The following is a 23,408-nucleotide window of genomic DNA, read 5'->3' on the forward strand; positions in this document are numbered from 1 at the left end:
GGAGGGTTTGTTACCCAGCAATAGTTAACCAATAGAGCATCACCCAGGAGCTTGTTAGAAATGCAATCTTGGGGCCGGGCGCGGTGGCTCACGCCCGTAATCCTAGCACTCTGGGAGGCCAAGGCGGGTGGATCATTTGAGCTCAGGAGTTCGAGACCAGCCTGAGCAAGAGTGAGACACTATCTCTACTAAAAAATAGAAAGAAACTAGCTGGACAACTAAAAATATATAGAAAAATTTAGCCAGGCATGGTGGCGCATGCCTGTAGTCCCAGCTACTCGGGAGGCTGAGGCAGGAGGATTGCTTGAGCCCAGGAGTTTGAGGTTGCTGTGAGCTAGGCTGATGCCATGGCACTCTAGCCTGGGCAACAGAGTGAGACTCTGTCTCAAAAAAAAAAAAAAAAAGAAAGAAAAAAGAAATGCAATCTTGCCCATCCCCCCAGACTTACTGAATCACAATCTGTATTTAACAAGATTTCCAAGTGATCATATGCACATTAAAGCTTGAAAAGTGTTAGTCATCCAAAACCTTATAAATTTAGAAAACTGTAAACAACCCATAGAAAGATAGGAAAAAAGTAAGCACAGCTTACAAAAGAAATGTAAATTTTAAAAACTGAAACCTCACCAGTAATCAATGGGATGCACATAAAATTACAATAAGTTAATACTTTGTACCTGGCAAGTTGGCACAGATTTTTTTTTAAATTGAAAACTGGCAAATTCGCATAATCTTTCTGGAAAGCAACTTGGTTGTAATAAGTCCATTCCTTTGACCCAGTTATTCTACTTCTAGGAATCTGTCATAAGGAAACAGCCAGAATTTCAGTTAAGCTTTATATGAGAGGATGTTCATCATGGCATTATTTATAAAGGTAAAAAATTGCAGTTGTGCCAAATATCCAATTATAAGGAATTGGTTTAGTAAATTTTGGCGCATATATGAGCTGAAATATGGTAAATTTTGTTTTTAACTCTGCCAAGGGGCAAGAGAGTCTAGCGGTCAAGTGTTCAGGTTTTGGAGTCAAGACAGATTGGAGCTCAAGTCCGGCTCACCTTTTGCGACCCAGACTTTCAGAAAGTTATGTAACACCTGGAGACCATTTCCTCATCTCTAAAATGACAATAAAAGCTGCCTAAAGATAAAATGAGATAATGTGTATAAAACATTTCATCCAGACCTGGCCAAAAAGTACTTCCAAAAGGGAGACTTTTATTAATATTCTTGAATGGAAAATGCCACGTGGAAAAGTGGGACTGGAAACTCCAGCCCAATGCCAATTTTGTAAAAGAAAAAGTATGAATATATGCATTTCTGAAAAACTGGAAGGAAATACACCAGATTGTTAAAGATGCTTATGTCTGGATGGTTTTTTATTTCCTTCTTTAGTTTTCAAATATTCTACAATGAGTGTGAATACTTTTTATAATCAGGGAAAATTTTTACTTTTTAGAAACCAAGTTTAAAGTCAAGCCCTGAAGTCCTTAATTTCTCTTAACAACATATAGACATTTTTTTCATTTGTTTGTTTTCCACCTAAGTCTTTTGAAATCCACCTCCTGAAAGATTAATAATAATGTCTTTAGTATTCTAGGCATTTACTGAGATGGAAACTACTGAATCTCTATTTTACAGAGGAGGAGCAGAGAGGTTAGGTCCCTTGCCTAAGGCCACACAGCTGATAAGCTGCAAATCGAATTCTAACAATCTAGCCGTTGTGCCAAGCTGCCCCCTAGACTTCCTGGCACCTCCCATGGCCCACCCCTTGTGCCCCTCCTCGCCTGTTCCTACATACCAAGGTGCGTGTTGGTCACGAAGTTTCCCATCCCCAGCAGGTCAGGAGCCCCCTCTTCTCTGCTCACAGGGCCATCATGCCACATGAGGTCAAAGCCCCCGACTCGCTTCTCCCTTCCTGTGAGCCTGGCAGAAGACACGCGGAATTAATGAAGTGCACCTGGTGGGGTCCTACGAACAAGCCAGGTAGGTCTCTGACCCCTCCCTGAACCCTACCGGTGTCCACCCCGTCAGGATTCCTTCTTTTGTCCAACCACTCACTGGCTGTCACCCAGGGGCCCATTCAGGTCTCAGAGGGGCCGTCTCCTATTTTTTCCCCCGAGGCTCTCTTGCTTGGTAGCATGTGCCTATTTGTGATTTCTGGCTTAAAGTCTCCTTTCTTCCTCAAACCATAAACTCCATGAAGGCAGGGATTAGTCTGTTGTGTTCTTTACTCTTTACTGTGTCCCCAGTATGTGGCACAGGAGCTGGCACAGAGTAGGGTTCAAATGTTTGTTGAATGAATAAGTGATGGTAGGGATAGTGGACACCTGTAGTTTCTGCCTGCTCAGCATCCATTTTCACCTTCTTTCAGTCCAAGGGCACCTCAGGTTTTCCTTTGAGAACTGCTCTTCCTTCCCTCACCCACGTGGCTCAGGTGGGGTTGACCCCGCTCCCTGGGAGGTGGGCACAAGACTTATATCTACCTGACCAATTAGAGTCATGATGAGTGGTTCAGGAATGGGCATGTATCCCAATCTCCAGCAGTGAGAAGCAGCCCTCAAAGTTTTGCTGGAATAATTGGGGAAATGCTAATATGGAGGAAAGAGGGGTGGGAGGGGCAGGGAGAGAAAGAGAGAGAGAGAGGGAGAGAGGAAACAAACCAGCCAACATTGACTGAGCACCTGGATTCACCCATTCCTGAAAGCAGACCCTGGATTGTTTTCATTATATACACATTGTTATAACAATAAATAGCCTCTGATTGAGTACTTAACTAGGCACTATACCGTGCATTATCTATTAACCTAACAACTCTGAGAGGTAGACATGATGTTTCCCATTTTGCAGATGAGGAAACTGAGTCTCAGAAAGGTGAAGTGTCTAGTCCAGGGTCCCATAGTCAGAAATTTTTGAGGAAATCCTTCTAGACCGAGTCTCAGAAAGCTGTAGTTAGCCCTGCTCTGCCCCAGAGAGGCTGAGTCCTTGGGCTGGGACCTGACTCTATGTGACATCTCAGTTTCTCCATTATAAGATGGTGTGGCAGGCCAGAGCCACCTCTGAGGGCCACTCGAGTCCCAAGGTCCTAAGCTCTGCCTCTTCCTCTGTGGGAGCCCCAGTTGTCATGTACAGGGGCGCGTGATCCGGGCTGCCCTCCCTCACCTGGCTTCCATGTCCACGACGTGCAGGGTGTCTTCCAGGAGGCAGGTCTTGAGCTCATAGTCCTCCTGGCTGCTGGCTGTCAGCGATGGGGAGGCATTGACCTCCAGGAGCCACCTAGACCGGGAGGGAGCGGAGGGCTGTAGGGGGACCAGATGGGGAGCCCAGGCTCCACCCCCAGTTCCACCAGGGCTGCTCCTCCACCTTCCTGGCTGAAGACAGGGAACTTAAATGTGGAGAGCTGGTGGGTGTAAGAACGATTCTCGTGTCCTCGTGTCGTTACCGTTTTTCCTTCTTCCGACAGAGAGGTGGATGCAAGAGCAACTTCCCTTTCCTAGTGAAAATGTGCTGTAGACGCAACCGACCTGCTGTGGCAAAGGTCGGGCAGACAGTAGGGAAGGGCGAGACCGTGATGGGCTGGAAAGGGATGTGAGCCCAGAATGGCGAGGTCATCTAATTTTTCCAGAAAAGCCAACAATTCTGATTTTTATGTAAACACGTCCCAAATTTCAGTGCTTGTCAACACATTTAAATTAAAAACAAATCATTCTGAAGGTCAAACTCAAGGTATTTGCAGGCTGAAAGCAGCCCAGGGAGCTCCAGCTCACAACCCTGTTATTTTGCAGACAGGACGCTGGGCAGAGAGGGGCGGGCTCAGCCAGCAGGACACCAGGGCCCCTTTCCACCGTGTGCCGCCTCTTCCCGAGCTTATTCCCACGTAGTGTCCACTGCGAGGCCCACGGCTGCACCTCAGCTCGCTGTAGGTGGCAAAGGAGAGGGACCCGCTGCTGCTGAGATCCTGTTCCTGCACCAGGGCCTGACTTAGGTCTTGCTCTGGGGCTCCTGCTCCTGGCTCAGGAAGCCCCTCAGCACATACGGTGACCCTGAACAGGGTCCTGGAGCCGGCAGTGCCGGTGGGGAGCAGCTCAGCCCAGGTACTTGGACCCCGGGCCTGGCTTTGCCTCTGACTTGCTACATGACCTCAAGCTGCTCAAACACCCCACTGGGCTTCCACGTCCTCACGTGTGAGGCCATCACTGGGGCTCCTGCCAGGTCAGGCTTGTTTTACGTGTCAGATCAACCTCCTCCATGAGCGCGGCGGAATGCACCAAATTCTTGGCAGGGCTCAACACTGCAATATTCCCTTACACGGCGCTTTGCATCCTCAAAGCACCAGGACTTACAGAGGGGACTTGCCTGGTGCCAGGGAAAGATCCCTGACTCAGCAGATGATTGGGCAAGGGCTTCTCGTGCCAGGCACACGTTGCTCAGTGTTCTGCAGACTATATGTCACTTATTCCTCATAAAGATCCTATAAGGTATAAGCACAATGACCAACCCCATTTTACGGACGGGCAAACTGAGGCACCGAAAAAGGAAGCGTGCCCAAGGTTATACAGCTAGGAAGTGGCAGAGCTGGGATTCCAACCCGAGCCCAGTCTGGACGCAGAGTGTGCAAAACATGACCCCCTGGCTCGCTGGGCCACCCACCCACTCACTTACGGTTTGAGGTCCTGGTCGATGAGGATGTCGTAGCCGTACAGCTCGAAGCAATGCTTGTCACTAATGATCACCTTCTGCACGCTCTGCAGACTTTTGACAAAGATGTTGTCCATGTCGCTGAAGAGCGTCTCTACCGCCTCGGGCCCGTGCTTGGACGCCAGGTACTGCCGGAAGCGCTGGAGCATCCACTTGCAGCCCTGGGGCCCGGGCAGCCGGGTTGGGAGAGGGGACTCAGTTAGCTGGGACCTAAATGACTGCCCTTAGGCCTGGGCAAGGGAGGCCAGCCCTAGGTCCTGTGATTGGGATGCCTCTGGGTGTGCCCCTCCTTGTGGAGCAAAAGTTCTGCATGTCCAACAGGACTGGCTACCAGGTCCCCAGAAGTCCCTGCCCACACAGCCTGCGTAGGCATCTCCCTGAGCCTCCCTTCCTGAGGACAGGTGTGCTGACCGTGTGTGCATCCCAAGGCTGAGGAGGGACCACCAGACTGCTGTCTGCAGTGGTGTGTGTGGGATAGAGCCAGGGGAGGGAAAAGAAGGGAACAGGTGTGAGCTGGGGGCCCTCTCTCCTGCGCCCCTCTGATCTGGCCCTTAACTCTGACAAGTCTGAGAATTCTGTATTTGAAGCCTGCCTTGCAGGTTATTTTATATAGATTTGACAGATATAAAGTATATCTGTATGATACATTAGTTGATCAATTGATCAATAGATAGAAGATACATGCCAGGTAGGAGGAGGGGACACATTTTGCATGGAGGTGCATTAGTTTGATTTGTAAGTTTGAAATATTTAGACACATGGTATGTGGGCCTCCACTTGTACTCTTGCCCTGGGCCCTGCCCCTGTGAACTATGAGCCCCAACATAGTCCCCCCGCCACTTCCTTCCCAGCCCTAGGAGGCTGGATCCCTGCAGAACGGAGGCCCAGCTCCTCACCTTCTTCGGGTGGTAGTCGGGAGACGTCTTTTGCACAGCAACGTTGGTGAGGTGAACATCTGGCAGAGGTTGGTGGTCAAGGATTGATGTAGATCTCAATGTATAAAAATATTATCTATAAAGCTCAATTATATCCCAATAAAGCTGTTATTTAAAAAATAGGGAAAGAGGATGCTCAGCAAAGTGCGTTAGTGGCTTAAGAGCAGGTATCGCTCCCCTCTGATGAAGGAAGCATGGCTCCCAGCTCTTCACGCTTCACCACTGCTCTGGCCTCCGCAGGAGCAGAGGGGAAGGAGGGGTTAAAGAGGAGAGTGGGGGGTGGGTCAGCCGAATTCAGAGCGTCCCTTCTCCACAGCCAAGCAAAGTACACACAATCAAAATCAGTCCACAGGGCTGGGCTCCGCGGCTCATGCCTGTAATCCTAGCACTCTGGGAGGCTGAGGCGGGAGGATCGCTGAAGGTCAGGAGTTTGAGACCAGAGTGAGCAAGAGTGAGATCCTGTCTCTACTAAAAATAGAAAAATTAGCTGGGCGTGGTGGTGCCTGTAGTCCCAGCTACTTGGGAGGCTGAGGCAAGAGGATTGCTTGAGCCCAGGAGTTTGAGGTTGTAGTGAGCTATGATGACGCCACTGCACTCTATCCTGGGTGACAGAGTGAGACCCTGTCTAAAAAAAAAAAAAAAAATCCACAGAGAAATGAAGCTGATTAGTTGTCAAATCTTTAGAGGAAAGAGAATTTTCTTAGTTTAGCAATGATGGTAGAAATCACAGAGGAAATCAATAGACAACTATGGACTCAACTAAGGAGGCAACTATAATACACAAAAATAAAACAGATGTCAGAACAAAACTTAAAGGCAAAAAGGGCTGGACAAAAGATTTGCAGCAAATGTGAGAGTCTAATGTTCTTGTCACATGAAAATCAATGGAACGTATTATTGAATAAAGGATAAGAAAACATATAAGAGAAACTATAACCGGTAGAAGATCATCTGGGAAAATGCTCACAGCTCCCAGTGACAGAAGATACACAATTTCAAAGGGATGTATTAATGAACAGGGGAAATGCAAATTAGGAGAGATGTAAATTCTAACTCGAAACCTGCTTCCTCATCATCAGTTACATTTTTTTTACATTTTTATTTTGAAAAATTCAAAACTCACAGAATATTTGCAAGAATAGTATAATGAATGCTTCTACATGCTTCACCTAGACATGCCAATTGTTTCAGAATGGCTTTTTCAAATGATTGTCCCCAGTAATGGGGAGCTGGGGAGAAATGGACCGTATCAACAGAACAGTAAAAATAAAGAGAATTCTTTTGGAAAGCAATCTGGCCAGATGCACGTGACCCAGTATTTACACCTCTGTGACACCATACAAAGGCGAAATCTTAATACAGTAAAAGGTTTACAAAAAAAATATTCCTTTGTAGCACTGCATCAAGAAATTTAATATTTCCCAAATGTCTGCATCATGAGACAGTTGTAAACCAACAAATCTACTCAGTGGAATACTTTGTAACTAACTAATAGCAAATGTCTACAAGGAAAATACTGATGATGCTGTTTAGTGAAAAAAGGGTTATGTTTATATGGTGGGATCACTCGAATATAAAAGGCAAATGACAACAAAAACCTCTACAAGTGAACTTGGAAGGAAATACACCAAAATGGTAATTAGTTATTGCTAGAAAATGTACCTAGAAAGGGCTTCTTTCCTTTTTTGTACTTTCCTGCATTTTCTGATTTGTCTTTAGTGAGCTATACCACTTTTATTGCAAAAACTATGTCCTTTAAATGTTTTATTATTTTTATTATTAGAGTAATGCCTATCAGTTGTAGACACAACTGATAATATGTGTATAAAGTTGAAAAATAAATGTTTCCTGACCTGATTCTAATCCTCTGCAGTTTTCAGAGTTAATAGATTAGAGAATTATAAAGATCTTTTCATACTTGCCCTGAACAGAAACACTTCCTTAAAAGCAAAACTGGGATCACAAACATACCAATTCTTCACCCTGCATTTTGTTTTTTCATTTGATAATCTATCTTGGATACTTTCCGTGTCATGACATTTCAATCTACCTATTGTTTTTAACTGATGCACAACCATGTAGATGCTTTATAATCCATTTCACCATTCCTCAAGCATGATTTACATTGTTTCTACTTGTTCACTATTAAATACATTGTTTCAGTGAATATTTTTATATTTTGTGTATGTATCTATAGGTACACTATATGTATATATTTTTGAGTAATTGTGTGTAAGTTATATATACAGTATATATAACAAAGTCAGGTTAAAATATATTTCTTAATTGTTTTAAAACTTGGTGTGTAATATCTGAAGCAAATATGGTCAAATATTAATCTGTTAAATCTGGATGGTGGATGCATGGGTTTCTTATTGTCTTTCCTGCATTTTCTATTAATAGAAAATAAAAAATTATTTTCTATTAATATTTCAAGATTAAAAAATTAAAAACAATGTAAAAGAAGGGGTGGAAAAGGATATGTATTCACTCACTGTGAAAACAACAAAACCTCATTAAATAGAAACTAGCCCGGGGAGAGGGCTTGGTTTGTTTAATAATTCCCCATGAAGCTCAGAGATGCACAAACATTTGTAAACGGAGCTGGGAGAATCACTAACATTTACTCAAGGATCACTCTGGGCCAGGCACTGTTCTAAGTCTTTCACATGTATTATTTAATTTTAATAAAAAAAACAAGGTAGCAATAGAACTCAACTAAATTTGATGACTTGCAGATGATACATGCTTATTAGAATTGCAAAATAAAATAAATATACTGGAGATGCTGACGTTGGTGAAATAGCAAAAACAATTGCAAAAAAATACTCAGAAGAGCCGAATCGCAATCTCAGGTGCAGCAATGCAAATAAATGCATTACCCTGGGCACGTACTTAACTGAATGATGAAATGAAGGCAGAGAGATGTGAACTGGCTGAAAGCATTGTGCTGCCCTGTCCATCTTTCCCACACGCAGGTAACAGTCCCGCCGGTTTTCCTCCGCCCCTTTCCTTCTGATGCTCAGGCCTAAAACTCTTAAAAACTTTTTTGCATGTTTTTATTTTGACCAGATAATCCATTCACATGACTCAAAAGTTAAAAGGCACAAATGTGTATATAAGGAAATACCTCCCATTTACCCCGTCCCTACCCACCCAGTGCTCTTTCCAAAGACAACTTCTTTCCAGTTTTTTGTCCCAGAGATGTCTACGTACAGATAAGCAACATATAGAGATATAATTTTTTTTTTTTTTTGAGACAGAATCTCGCTCTGTTGCCCAGGTTAGAGTGCCATAGCATGAGCCTAGCTCACAGCAACCTCAAACTCCTGGGCTCAAGCAATCCTCTTGCCTCAGCCTCCTGAGTAGCTGGGACTACAGGCATGTGCCATCATGCTCAGCTAATTTTTCCTATATATTTTTAGTTGTCCGGCTAATTTCTTTCTTTTTTAGTAGAAACAGGGTCTTTCTCTTGCTCATGCTCGTCTCGAACTCCTGACTTCGAGCGATCCTCCCGCCTCGGCCTCCCAGAGTGCTAGGATTACAGGTGTGAGCCACTGCGCCCAGCCGAGATATAATTTTTAATGTGAATGAGAACATACTTTTTTATACTGTTCTATACATACTTTGTTTTTTCCCCAATTAACTATACATCTTGTAGATTATCTCATATCAGTACGTAAAGCACGTTCACCATTCCTTTCTAACCACATGGTATTCCATTGTATAAATGAGCCATTTGTCTCATTGTTTCCTATTTTTCGCTCTCACAAACGAGGCTGTGCAGTGAATAACCTCTAAGCCTGTCTTCTCCTGCATGGTGGGTGCACCTGTCAGCTAAATTCCCAGAGGGGAATTGCTGGGGCAGAGGGCGTGTGCAATTGTCTTTTGATAGCTAGTTGCCAGGTTGCCCTAGAGGGGGTTCTGCCAGTTTACACTCCCGCCAGCAACATATGTATCCCCCCAGCCTTGCCAAGACAGTGTGTTATCAAGGTTTTGGTCCCTGCCAATTGGATGGGGGAAAATAGCATTATATTTGAATGAATGAGTGAGCCAATGACGAGGCACTGAAGAAAAAGGCACATAAAATGATGGGAACATTCTCCCAAGGGGCTAAAAACTGTCCGATCCTACGAATATAAATAAATGTGAATGTCAGTCCCACCACCAAAACCATCACCCGGCAAAGCAGGTTGGGGTGAGCTGCTCTGAGCAGAGCGGGTCTCCTCCCCTGGGGTCTCCCCCACAAGACTGAAAACCCCCCGAGGGAAGGGACCAGTCCTGTCTCCCTCACTGCTGTGTCTCCCGTGCCCAGACCACAGCAGGCACCCGGCAGACATCTGTGGATGGAGAAGGTCACTCGGGATTGGCCCCAGGACGGAAAGGGCAGGTGCGTGGGGGTGGGGGTGGGTAGGCAGATCCCAGGATACACTGGTCATCGATGCTGTTCAGCGTGAAGCGGGTGTTGGAGAAGCGGGCGAAGCCATCCCGGTAGAGCCAGGCCCGCAGTGGGATGTACTGAGGCGGACGGAGGTGGGAACAGAGAGAGAGAAAAGGGGAAGGGAATACATGCAGGCACTCTCACACGGCCTAGGTCCTGCACCTGCCGTGCCCTCCACCTGGAGTGCCGTTCCTTCTTCCCCAAATCAGCCTTCAAGCTGCTGCTCCGACATCAGCTTCCCTGGAGTCTACCTACTCCTCCCCCTGGGACAGGGACGCAGAGGGAACAAAATGAATGGGCCTCTTCTGTGCTCCACCACCACGTGTGACTCGCCCCAGCTCAGGGTGTGTCCATACTCCCCACCAGACGGTGAGGTCCAGGAGGACAGGGCTGAGCCTGTCTCGGACACCCCTGTATCCTTGTGCCCAGCACAGAGGAGCACAGCACGAAGGTTTAAACATCTGCTGAACGAAGGAACAAATGAGTGGAGGGAGTATAGCAAGTGGTCAAGAGAGTAGGCGCTTGAGGCCAGGAGGCCTGGGTTTGAACCCCAGCTCTGCCACTCACTGGCTATGTGACCTTGGGCAAGTCACACAACCTCTCTGTATCTGTTTCCTCCTCAATAAAATGAGGATAATAATGGAACCTACCTCAGTGGATTATTAGGAGGACTGGATGAGATAAAACCTGCTAAATACCAGGGCCTTGTACTTAGTAGATGCTCAATAAATGTTTGCCGTGTTCATCGCGGATGGCTGAGTGAATAAAGGACAGGTAGGGGGCAAATCTAGATGCTGAGGCATCCAAGATGGTAAAACTTGGGTCTACCTGCCTGCCCCCTTCCTGTTCCTAGATGTGCCCTGCGGCTCTCCCAGGCAGAGATAAGACCAGACAAGCTCACACAAGGTGCCCCCAGGATGGCCTCTTCCCCCAACCCCTAGTCTGGCCACCCCTCGACCCCCCTGGAGGAGGACCCCTGCCTTAGCTACTCACCGACATCACCAGCACATAGACACGCAGGTCAAACTTGCGGCCTGTCAGGCGAGGAAAGAATTCATTTGTGTAACAAATGTTGATTCGTGTCAGGCACTGTGCTAGGTTTTGGGGATATGGCAGTGGATGGGGGCAGGGAGGGTCAACGTGGCAAGAGGCTTGACACTTGGTGGTCAAGGAAGGCCCATGGGAAGCAGTGACCTGCGGGGTGAGAAGGGGCCTTCCTGGCCCAGAGTGGGCTGGGGTCTTCGGCCCAAGGAACAGAGGCCCGGAGGGGGCAAAGAGGCTGGGCCAAGGGCCGAATGGAAGGAGGCGAGGTCAGCAAGGCTGGCAGGCACCAGGTCATTGCAGCCTTTGGGTTTTGTGCTACAAACCCTGGAAAGCCACTGAAGGGGCCTGATTGCTCTGGCTGCTGTGTTGGAGTGGAGCCGAGGGGACAGAGCAGTGGCAGGCACCAGTGAGGAGGTGGCGTGGTTGTCCAGGAGGCAGGGGACAGTGGGCAGGACCAGGATGGAGGTGAGAGGGGTGGCCAGACAGATTCACGTGCTGGGCAGGAGCTCGGTGAGGAACAGACGGAGGGGAAGAGAGGGACGCTCCCAGAACGGCTCCCAGCCCTGGCTTAGCAGCCAGCGGGTGGAAGGGCTGTGTCCCCAACGGGAGGCAGGATCTGGTGTTTGTTGGGTTTGAGTTGCTGGCAGATGCCCAATCGGGATGTCACAGGCTGCTGGACATCAGGATCTGGGGTTCAGGGGCCTGGTCTTAACTGGGAACAGAAAGCTGGGAGTCCCTGGCATCTGGGTGGTGTTTAAGCCACAGACAGGATGGGGTCACTGGGCAGGAGGAGAGAGGCGAAGAGACCCAGCTGCTGCCCCCTGAGGAAGGTCACTGCCCCCTGAGGAAGGTCACTGCCCGAGGAGGAGGAAGAAGGCAACTGGCATTAACGCTATTGCAGTGACGCACCTTGGAGCACCGGCCCACCTCAGACAAGACCCCCGGAATTGCCCCCTGCTCCCACCTGCCTGGCCCCGTGTGGGAACAGCAGAAGCAGGGTGGGCCTGGGGGAACCTGCCAAGAGTTCGAGGAGGAGGCTCAGTTCCACTTCGGGGCCTTTGCAAATCTGCTCACAGTGACTCCTGGTTGTCATTTGGGTCTCAGCTCACATGTCACCCGCTCAGATAGGCCCTCCCTGGTCCTGTCACTCTCTGCCTGTCACCCTGCTTGATCTACTCCATAACACCCACTGCGTGGAATTGTTTTATGTATTTGTTTTTTGGTTCACTGCAGCCTGCTCATCCGGGTACAAGCTCCACGAGAGCAGGGTGGGCAGCCAGCACTCAGGACAGTGGCTGGCACCGAGCAGGCCCTTTATAAATATTTGTTGGATAAATGCATGAAAGAATGAGTTGGTTCTTGAAGAAGGAGGAGAGTTTTCCTGAACCAAGAAGGGAGCGGGAAGGGCCTGCCGACCAGAGGAAACTGCATGGCAATGGCCAGGAGCTGGGAGCGTGCAGGTCTCTGTCCTTGCATCCCTCATGGCTGGTGTCAGGCTGGGTCCTTGGCAGGCTGCCGGCCAAGGCTTGTTGACTGGCTGATGACCACTGAGTGGGGGAGCAGGGAGCAGGGACAGCCGTCTCACCTCCTATCAGGTAGGGATTTTCGATGTAACGCTGAGCCACATAGTTCTCCACGGGAATATCATCTTTCTGGTCATCAGAGCTTCTTGTGTCCTAGTTGTAATAATAATAACAAAATTGAGCATTTATTGAGCACCTCCTGTGTACTAGGCATTATGCTAGGCACTCTACTTGGGATAACTCATTGGATCCTTAAATCAACCCTATCAGGTTGGCCGGGCGCGGTGGCTCATGTCTGTAATCCTAGCACTCTGGGAGGCTGAAGCGGGAGGATTGCTCAAGGTCAGGAGTTCGAGACCAGCCTGAGCAAGAGCGAGACCCCCCATCTCTACTAAAAATAGAAAAGAAATTAGCTGGACAACTAAAAATATATAGAAAATATTAGCCAGGCATGGTGGCACATGCCTGTAGTCCCAGCTACTCGGGAGGCTGAGGCAGGAGGATCGCTTGAACCCAGGAGTCTGAGGTTGCTGTGAGCTAGGCTGACACCACGGCACTCTAGCCTGGGCAATAGAGCAAGACTCTGTCTCAAAAAAAAAAAAAACCCTATCAGGTCATTGTTCCCATTTTATAGATAAGAAACTGAAGCACAGAGAGGGAGAGTGACTTGCCCAAGGCCACACAGCCATTCAGTGGAGCAGCTGGGCCGTGGACTCACATAGTTTCAGCCCAGAGCCTGAGCGTTTAACTTCTAGACCTGTGCTGCCCAATAGGGCAGCCACTGGCCACACGTGGCTACTTACATTTGCATTTAACCAATTAAAAGTCAATGAAATTACACGCTGCAATGGGGCTGAAACTTGAAGATGTTATACTCAGTGGAATGAGCCAGACACAACAGGACAAACAGTGTACGAGTCCACTTAGGTGAGGTTCCTAGAATAGTCAAATGCATAGAGACAGGAAGTAGATGGGGGTTACCAAGGGCTGGGGGAGGAGGGGAGGAGGGAAGCAGGAGTTGGTGTTTAATGGGAACAGAGTTTCAGTTTGGAAAGACGAGAAAGTTCTGGAAATGGATGGTGGTGATAGTTGCACAGTATGAATGCACTTAGTGCTATAGAACCATACACTTAAAAATGGCACATTTCATGTTATGCATATTTTACTGCCATTTTTAAAAAGGAAATGAAATTAAAAATCCAGTCCTTGATCATACAAGCCACATAGCAAGGGCTCAGTGTCAGCATGTGGCCAGTGGTCACTGTGTTGGAGAGCACAGACATATACCACTTCCATCGCTGTGGAAAGTTCTAAGAACAGTGCCGCATAGGCCCCCACGGCCCCCCAGGACATAGCTCTCCCTTCTCTCCCTGCCAGCCCCGCTCAGGAAGACCGCGATGCCCCTATGCATGTACACAGCACCCCACAGGCTGCAGAGTCCTTTCCCACCCGTTGTCCCTTCCACCCAAAGACAAGGGTCACACACTTGACGGGGTCATGCAACAGCCTCGTGGCAGGCAGCGCTGGCACTCAGGGCTTCTGGCTGTCAGGGCAGATTTTCTCCACCCACCATCACTACTCCTCTTGGCTGCGTTAAGACAGAGGCAGCCAGGCCTTCGTTTGCTTCCTGGGACCCCAGCCCAGCCCCACCTCCACTCACGTGGCTGCTAGAGGGATTGACAGCGCTCCGGGCGGGCTGGGCCTCCAGGCTGGTGAGCTTCTTCCCTGCAGTGCCCTGACAGGTCCACAGGAGGAGTAAAGACATTGAGCACCTGCTGCGAGCCGACTGTGGCAGCAGGTGTGGTCCTGGAGGGTGTCGGCCATCCTGCTCCTGCCACCCACCCTGCACTGCTGAGGTTCAGAGGGCGTCCGCAGTTTCCCAAGACCACACAGCTGCTGAGTGGCAGAGGCAGGATTTGAACAAGGATTTCTACTGCACAGTGTCTTGGGACAGGGATGGGGCCAGGGGGAGCAAGGGAGCTGCCCCTGAGGCTCAGTCTAGGACCTGGAAGGAGAGTCCACCAAACTCTCCCCAGCCAAGTGAGCAGGAGGCCCAGAAAAACAAATGTGCATTGAGCACTTACTAAGTGCCAGGCACTGTTCTCAGGGGTTTTACGCTCATTAGCTCATTGCATCCTCAGCAGGTGCTATTACTATCCCCATTTACTGGGACACTGAGAGGTGAAGTAACTGCCCAAGGTCACCCACCTATTGAGTGGCAAGGTCAGGATTTGAACCTGGACAATCTGGCTGCAGAGACACCACGCCCCCCCGCCCCCCGCCCCTGCTCCAATGGGCAGGCCTGTGGGCAGAGCTTCCCCGCCATCCCTCTGAGGTTTGAGGGAAGGAAGGAGCGGCCCTCCTGCTGGCAAGGGCAGCCAAGGGTTTGGGGAGCAAGGGGGAAGAGGCAGGCTCACCTTCCTCCAGTCCATGATGTCCTTCAGCCTCCGGAAGAGGAAGATGCCCTTCCCCTGCGACCGGGCTACCTGGGGTGGGAGTGGGTGCAAAAAGGCCAGCTGTCAGCTCTGCGTGGCTCCTTGCTGGGCCCTGTGCCTGGGCACCCTCCCCAGCATTTTTCTGTCTCATCTCCCCCGTGAGCCCCCTTCTCTCCCCAGAGGAATGGCCCAGCTCAGTCCTGAAGGGGCTGGAACAGGGAAGGCGCTAAGCATGGCAGGAAAGGGAGATTGACTTAGCTCACAAAGACATACATTTGCATGAATAATGCAAAAGAACAGACAATTAAAAAACCATTTCTAACAGTCCTGGGAACATATCATCCGATTCTTTTTTTGGAAATCAATTTGCCTTCCTAATTAGAGTTTGCTTCGGCTAATACTGAAATCCGTCTGCCTTTACTGAACCCCAGCATGGATAATTCATGGCTTCACAGAGTCTAGGGGCTGGGAGAATCTTTAATCATGCATAGCAGGCCTCACCAAAGCCATTCCTCCCTCCTTTGAGTAATGATCTCCAGTGGTCCTTCTACAATGGTCACCTGCCTGGCCTTGCACACCCACAGTGCCTGGGAGCTCACTACCCACTCCCCACCCCAAACCTCCAACAGGGCCCTTTTTGTTTTGCAGGAAAGCTTTGTTAAGCAGTCATCCAAAGGGTATATATTAGCTGCTACTGTGTGCTGGGCATTATGCTATAGCAGTAACACAGACCTCATGGAACTTTCACAGACTAACCTGTGCTGAGCTAAAATCTGCCGGTCCAACTCTGGCTTGTAGAGCCTCCTAGAGCAAATCTGCTTCCTGGGCACCAGAACAGCCCTCTATTTATCTGCAGCCACCAAGCAGGTCCCCCCGAGTCATCTTTCCTCCAGCATAAATGCACCTGGCAAGTGCAAACTCTCATTTCCTTCCGTTCCCTGAGCTTGGCCCACCTGGCCCACCTGAGGCTCTCTGTACAATGTAGGGGCAGGCAGAGCTGTCACGGGTGGCTGCACAGGTTGTCCATTGCATGAGGGGCTCCTGCTCTGCCTGCCATGCTGTGCACCCTGGTTCAGGGCTGTGTGTGCCCAAAAGACTGGGTGCCCAAAAGACTGTGGGGCACTGGTGGTGGCTGAGAGGTGGCCGAATGTGCACAGCAATTTTGGAGAGCAACTAATCAGTGTGATCAAAAGCTTCCAGCAGTTCACAGTCTTGCAAAAGACTTGAGCAGGCATCGCACGCAAGATTATCAATGTTAACACAGAAACAGGCACTCAACTTCATAAATACCAGGGAGATGCTAATGGAAATCACAATATGATACCACTACACACTCCCTGAGAATGATTAAAATTAAAGACAGACAATACCAAGTGTTGGTGAGGATGTGGAGAGACTGGAACTCTCACACACTGCTGGTGGGAGTGCACATTGTTTGGGAACTGGTGGCATCCACGAAAGCTGGACATAGGTACCCGATCCTAAGGCCCAGCAATTCCTCTCCTAGCTACCTGCACAACAGAAATATCTGCACGTGTGCACCCAGGAACATGAACAGGGACACCCACGGAGGCACTCTGCATAACAGCTCCAACCTTGAAACTCTCAGACGGATGAATATTCACTCAATGGAATAGGATACAAAACTGACAATCAACAGTTGACAATTACCCACATCAGCAGGACGAACTGCATAAACATAATGTGGAGGGGGAGAAACCAGACACATTGTGGTCGTACTACACGATTCCAATGATACAAAGTACAAAAGCAGACAAAACAAATCTATGCTGTTAGTGACATGCGGGGTTGTGAGCGGGGCTGCTGGGGGCTGGTGATGTCCCCTTTATGACCTGGGCGTTGGCTACTTGAGTGTGTTCACTTTGGGAAAATTCTGTATCCCTATAACTTGGGCACTTCTCTATGTTTTACTAAACTTCCATTAAAAAGTGTTTTTTTTAGGTTCATACCTTTCAATGTAAGAACCCCCACCCAACCCCTGTGGTCACCTTCCCCGTAGCCACTCCGTTTCCTTTCCCCTCCCTGCTGGCAAAGCCACCTGTCACAATAGAGACTGAAAAGGCCGGATACTGGTTTTCCCAGCTGCCCTTGCAGCTGGTGGAAACCATGTGACTGGTTTTGGCCAATGAGAACTAAGGAGACATCTGCTTGGAGACCCTGGGAAAGATTTTCCTCCTTGTTAAAAATATTAGAGAGGGAGTGAGGGCAGGACAGAGAGCTAGGGAGAGAGGAATGATGCTTGGCCCCTTTCTGTCTTTCTCTGAACGCTCAGTCTGCAGAGGTGATGCCTGCAACGATAGCAGCCATCTCACATTCATAAAGTGACAAATATGATGACAAAAGCCAACACCCTGAGGATGCAGAGTGGACAAAAGGAAGGAGCCTGGGTCTTCAATGGCTCTGTTGAGCACGTTCCCAAACCTGGAGCTGCCTACCTCCAGCTTTTTGTTATGTGAGAGAATGAAACGGCTGTGAATGAAAGACAAGCTTCCTGCGTGATGATGTATCAGGGTTGCGAAGACTGGAGACCACCTACCACCCAGCTCCAGCAGATGGTAGTTTCGAAAACAATCACAACGATATTGCCAGCCCATATGTTCCCCAGAAGCCCATCGATAAGTGAAGTCAATGCCCCTCCCCTCCAATCTGGGCGAGGCTTTAGGACTGTCTCAACTGATTCTGAATTCCAACGCCAGATCATAAAAGGCAGTACAGCTTCTGCCCGGCTCTCCCTTTGAGGCTGGTCGCCGTTGGAACCCAGCAGCCATACTGTTAGAAGTCCAGGTCACAGGGAGAGGCCCACCCAGAGAGCGACTGAGACCTCCAGCCCTCAACCCTGGCTGAGCACCCAGCCAGCAGCCAGCACCAACTGGCCAGCCCAGCGAGCGAGCCAGCGTGGAAACGGATCCTCCAGCCTCAGTGCAGCTGCCTCAGTGGACGCTGGGGCACAGACCAGCCTTCCCTGCCAAGCGCTGCCCGAACTGGAGGCTCAGGAGCTAAATAGGATTATTGTTGCTTCAAGTCACTACGTTTTGGGCTGGTTTGTTACTCTGCAGTAGATAACCGGAATACTAACTTTAGGAAAATGGTTCCTAACAATGACAACACCATCAGCTAATACTTATCAGATGTTTACTCTGTGCCAGGCACAGTGATTTTTACACATTACCTCATCAAAGCTTAAAAACCCCCTGCAACATAGGCATTAATATTAGCCCCATTTTGCAGCTGAGGAAACCAATGCACAGAGAGGCCAAGCACGTTGCCTGTGATCACCCAGTCTGTGGGTGACAAATCTGAGATAGCTAAGTCTATGCTACACAAACGTGGGGCTCATGTACCTCTTGCAAAGTGCCGGCAGGGGTGCAGGGGAGGATACAAAATCACATGATAAACATGGCGCTACCTCTGGGAGTAGCTATCTTACCTGATAAGTTGGGAGGAAAATATTTTTATATTATGCTTTTCATAAAAAGATAAATTTTTGATTGGAAAACAATATTTGAATGGATTATCAGAATGAACCATAACTTTGATTTTGTACCGGCTGTGGCCACCCACAGACCTGGTCCCCTTGTCACCCCCTGCCTGGTTGCTGGGGGCCACATTCCTCCCGTGGCATTCATCGGGTGTTGGATGCAGCCACTCCCTTGTCTTCCCTGCCCACAGAACCCATCTGGATCAGCTCCTCCCGCGGTCCTGCCCTAGTCTAGGGAGGTCTGAACCCTCACAGCGCCCCCATGTGATTGGTTCAGGCATGGGCCGGAAGGATGCCAGGGGAAGTCTGGGGCAAGTTCATGTCTTCTTCGAAAGGGACGCAAGGCCAGGGCATTCCTTTATTCCCAAGGCAAGTGGAAGTGTGAGGTGAAGCTGGAGCTGTGGCAGCTGTATTGTGATCAACAGGCATGGCCAGCCTGCTGGGAATTCATGGTATTGTGGGGCCTTCCAATAAACCATCCCTGGAGTCGGCCTTTCTTCATTAAAAGAAACTCCCTGGGCTCTGTTAGCTTAAATGAGAAAAAAATTTTTCATCTTTATTTTCACTAACCCTTAACCAGATTTTCACATTTCCTCCTATTATGAATGCAGGCAACAAGTCACAGGAGTATTAGCCATGCCTGTGACTTTGCCATCAAAAGAAATCACAGTTATTTTTATACCTCATTACAATGGTTGCAGATATCTCAAACTATTGTTATGCTCCTCCTGACTTTGAAACGATGGTACTGTGAGGCCCGCTGTTAGACTCTCTTTAATTGTTAATGAAAAGCACATATATTACTGTAGCACAAAGAAGTTTTTAGTAATTTGTGTTGTGGCCCTGAGAATGCACCTCGCAGGCCTCCAACGGCAGGAGAGTAATTGACCGAGAGTGCCAGCTGCTTCCAGCTGGGGTCCCGCTGTGTTTGCCAGGCCTCCTTGCTGGGGCTGCTCCCAGACACTGACCGAGCCCCTCAGGGATATGAAGACTGGCCCACTCCTGAGAGGCGGGGGACAGCCTGCTTTGGATTGAGGCATCCCAGTGGCTTTGCTGAAATTTCCATACACCGCTCAGTGGCAGGGGCTTCCCCCTCCCTCCCTCACTCCCTCCCTCCCTTCCTTCCCTTGAGATCTGACGCTCCCTAGCCTCATGTGCCTCCCTCCCCTGTTTCTCTCACCGGCCAAACTCTGGCATGTTAAATTTTGTCTTGGCATCTGTGTCTTGGAGAACCTAGACTAACGCAGTTTGATAACTGATTTTTAATATAGTTGCTTTCTTTTATATTTAACTGTACTTTATTTTATGCTTTTAAAACCACTGTTCTTTCCCAGGTACATACTTACCCCCAAACTCATTAAGTGTATATGCAGCTTTTCGTATGCCAATTATATTTAAAGTGGCTTTTAAAAACCCTACTATTCTGTGACGGGGCCAGTAAGTTTTACCAGATGCCAAAGAGGCCCATGGCATAAAAACAGTGCAGAAGCCCTGCCCTCTTGTCTAAGCTACTTTTATTTGGGTTTTCTATTATTTACCAACCAAAGCATCCTGACTCTTAGAAGTTTCTAGAGAAACCAGCTTGGTGGACGCATGGAGAGCAGAAGACAGGCCTCATCCCTGGGCAGATCGGGGGACACACAGAGGCACTGAGGGACAGGCCTGGTCCCTGACAGCCGAGCACCTGCCTCCCAGCACCTCGAGGCAGGCTGAGGAGCCAGAGCGGCCCTGTTACCGGTGTCCTGCCCACCTCCCCACCAACCTGGCAGCGCTGAGCTGCTGGCAGGGGAGGACGCCCACCTGGAGATAAAGTCTGGAGTGACGCGATTTTTACACTACACTGGGCTTTTAATGGCCAGACCCCAGGGCCTGTTCTTACATTCCCCGAGAGTCAAACAAAGCTCCCCCAGCTCTGGGCTGGGGCTCAGGCCTTGTGGGAAGAGGGTCCCCACAGCAGGGCATAAAGGGAATGACACTGCCTGCTCCCTTCTGAGCCCACTCAACCCCCTCCCTGGGCTGCTCTACCATCACCGAAGAGGAAGATGAAGGCTTAGCAGGCGCCCAAAGGCTGCCACAGCAACTATGAGCAGAGTTTTGGCTGTGGGTGGACCAGGACCAACTGGGTCACAAAGACAGGCCTTGCGGGAAGAGTGGAGGGATTGTGGGGATGTTTTTCCCTATATTTTTCCAAATTTTTAGGGCATTGTTCTGTTTTTAACTCTCCTTCTTCCCCAAAGGAATCCAAATAGGGTCCCAGAACTAATACTCTAACCCAGTGGTTCTCAAAGTGTGGCACCCAGGCCAGTAGCCCCCTCATAACTCGGTGTCATGGTTAATTTTATGTGTCAACTCTGCCAGCCTATGGTGCCCAGTTGTTTGGCCAAACACTAGTCTAGATGTTGCTCTGAAGGTATTTTGCAGACGTGATTGACATCTACTATCAGGAACTGTAAGTCAAGGCTGTCACCCTTGATCATGTGCGTGGGCCCATCCAATGAGCTGAGGCTTAAGAGCAAAAACTGAGGTTTCCTGAAAAAGCAGTGATTCTGCATCAAGACTGGAACGTAGAAATCCTGCCTGGGTTTCCTGCTGGCCGGCCCTGCAGAGCCCAGACTTGCTGGCCCCCAAAACAGTGCACGAACCAGTTCCTAACACACACACACACACACACACACACACCCTGAAGCTCCCATTGCTCTGGAGGGCCCTGGCTGATACACCTGGGAACTTGTTAGAACCATAGATTCTCAGGCCCCCCGAACCAGGGCTGCTGAATCAGACATTCTGGGGGTGGGATGCTCTAAAAAGCCCTCCAGGAGATTGTGTGCACACTCGAGTTTGAGAACCACTGCTCTGCAACCCTGATGCTCAGAGTCATCTGTGGCCAGCTGTGTCGGCACAGCCTGGGCTCTGGTTAGAAACCAGGACTCTTGGGCCCCACCCAGTGCTGCTGAGTTGGGCTCTGCACTCACCCAGGTCCCTGATGGGCATGGGCACACTGAAGTTTGAGAAACATTGACCTGGTGCTTCCCCAGGGGCAGGGAGAAGACGGGGTATTTTGTGGTTTCTTAGAAATAACAATAAAAGTGGTCACCTAATGCCAAGCTCTTCATGTCACTTATATAGTTCATGTATTTAACATGTAAAACCCTGTAAGGCAGATCCACTCATGAATTCCATCTTGCAGATGATGAAACAGACTTAGAAGGACTTAGAGGAGTTGAGTAACCAGTTTAGGTTCATCGAGCTCAGAAGTGGTGGACATAGGTTGGCGCAGGGGCTCACACCTGTAATCCTAGCACTCTGGGAGGCCGAGGCGGGAGGATTGCTCGAGGTCAGGAGTTCGAGACCAGCCTGAGCAACAGCGAGACCCCATCTCTACTAAAAATAGAAAAAATAGTCGTGCACACGCCTGTAGTTCCAGCTGCTCGGGAGGCTGAGGCAGGAGGATTGCTAGAGCCCAGGAGTTTGAAGTTGCTGTGAGCTATGATGACGCCACTGCACATTCTACCTGGGGTGACAGAGTGAGACTCTGTCTCAATAAAAAAAAAGTGGACACAGATTTAGAACCCAGACCCGTGTGACTAGAAGCACCCACTGTCCACACCCCTGACAGGGGTTCTCTTGCTATTCAGTAGAGAGAACACATACGCACACGCACACACACACACACACAGGAGCACACACACAGCCAAGATTCCGCCTCCTAATTACAGCTGTCGTTGTGTCTGCCGCTAACAAAGGCCATGGGCTGGGAAAGAAATCAATTTAATATGCGATTGCTGTTCCCAATTAGCACAAATTACCATTTGTCTGAGAGGATAGTGCTGGGAGCTGGAACCCGCCCCTAATCCCCACTGCTCCCGCTAGAGCCCTCCTCCCTGCGCCTTCCCGGGACACGGAGGAGGCAGGAGGGGCCGGGAAGGCAACCAGGGAGGCCTGGACACATCCTGGCTCAGTGCCTGTTTGGAGCATCCATTGTTTTTGTCTCCCGTCGGTGCCGCCTCCAAGCACCTGTGCTGTTGGCAGCGTCTGCACCGGCCAGCACCAGGCCCCAGTCTTCAGCTCCACAAGCAAGGGCTGCTCTTCCCCCTGAAACCCTTCCTGGGGCCTGGCACATTCCCAAGCCTGGAAAACGTAAGGGGGCTTTGCTGCTGCCATTCAAGTCTACGGTGGTATGTGGCTTTGTGGGGAGAGGCCAGCCTTGGCACGAGGAAGGGCTAAGTGACTGGTAGGCTCTCTGTCACCCTTGCCTTCCACTCAGTTTCTTCACCCCTGCAGGCCTACCTCCTGACACCAGGCCTTTGCACATGCACTTCCCTCTGCCTAGAATGCCCTTCCCTACACCCACCCTTGTCCAGCTCACTCTTGCGCATCTCTAAGGTCACAGCTCAATTTGTATTGAATAACTACAATGACAGAAACTATCATTTATTGAGTATCTGCTATGTACTTTACCTCTGTTAAGTCATTTAGTCACATAACACTATGCAATAGGTATTACAGGGATCCCACTTTGCAGATGGGGAAAGTGGGGCACAGAGAAGTTACGAAATCTGCCTGAGGTCACACAGCTAGTAAGTGAACAAGGGGTTCGGCCTCAGAGCCCTATCTCTCCCTTGTTCAGAGAAGCTGCCCGCCAGGGGGATCCTCCTGCTGTTCCCTCTGCTGACATCATTCCCCTAATGACACTCAGCACCTCGTAACCACACATGTGTCCTCTGCTGGCTTATCATCTGCCCTCGAGGATGCAGAGACCCAATGTCTCTTGCCGAGGGCTGTATCCCCAGTGCCAGGTGAGTACCTGTGGATGCTTGAGCAAACGAGCTCTTCAGCTCC

At 49.4% G+C, this 23,408-nt stretch overlaps 1 protein-coding gene across 1 annotated transcript in view; it reads right to left on the reverse strand.

Annotated features, from left to right (window-relative positions):
* Positions 1-23,408, reverse strand: part of TTLL9 (tubulin tyrosine ligase like 9) — a 44,534-nt gene that overhangs the window by 1,626 nt on the left and 19,500 nt on the right. The window contains exons 5-12 of the mRNA XM_069496010.1: positions 15,053-15,121; positions 12,698-12,788; positions 11,062-11,102; positions 10,058-10,145; positions 5,589-5,647; positions 4,657-4,853; positions 3,157-3,270; positions 1,796-1,920 (exon numbers count right to left, since the gene is read on the reverse strand). Coding sequence (XP_069352111.1) covers positions 1,796-1,920; positions 3,157-3,270; positions 4,657-4,853; positions 5,589-5,647; positions 10,058-10,145; positions 11,062-11,102; positions 12,698-12,788; positions 15,053-15,121 — 784 coding nt within the window. The remainder of the gene's footprint in view (positions 1-1,795; positions 1,921-3,156; positions 3,271-4,656; positions 4,854-5,588; positions 5,648-10,057; positions 10,146-11,061; positions 11,103-12,697; positions 12,789-15,052; positions 15,122-23,408) is intronic.

The sequence above is a fragment of the Eulemur rufifrons genome, chromosome 20, assembly GCF_041146395.1.
Source record: "Eulemur rufifrons isolate Redbay chromosome 20, OSU_ERuf_1, whole genome shotgun sequence".
Lineage (NCBI taxonomy): Eukaryota > Metazoa > Chordata > Mammalia > Primates > Lemuridae > Eulemur > Eulemur rufifrons.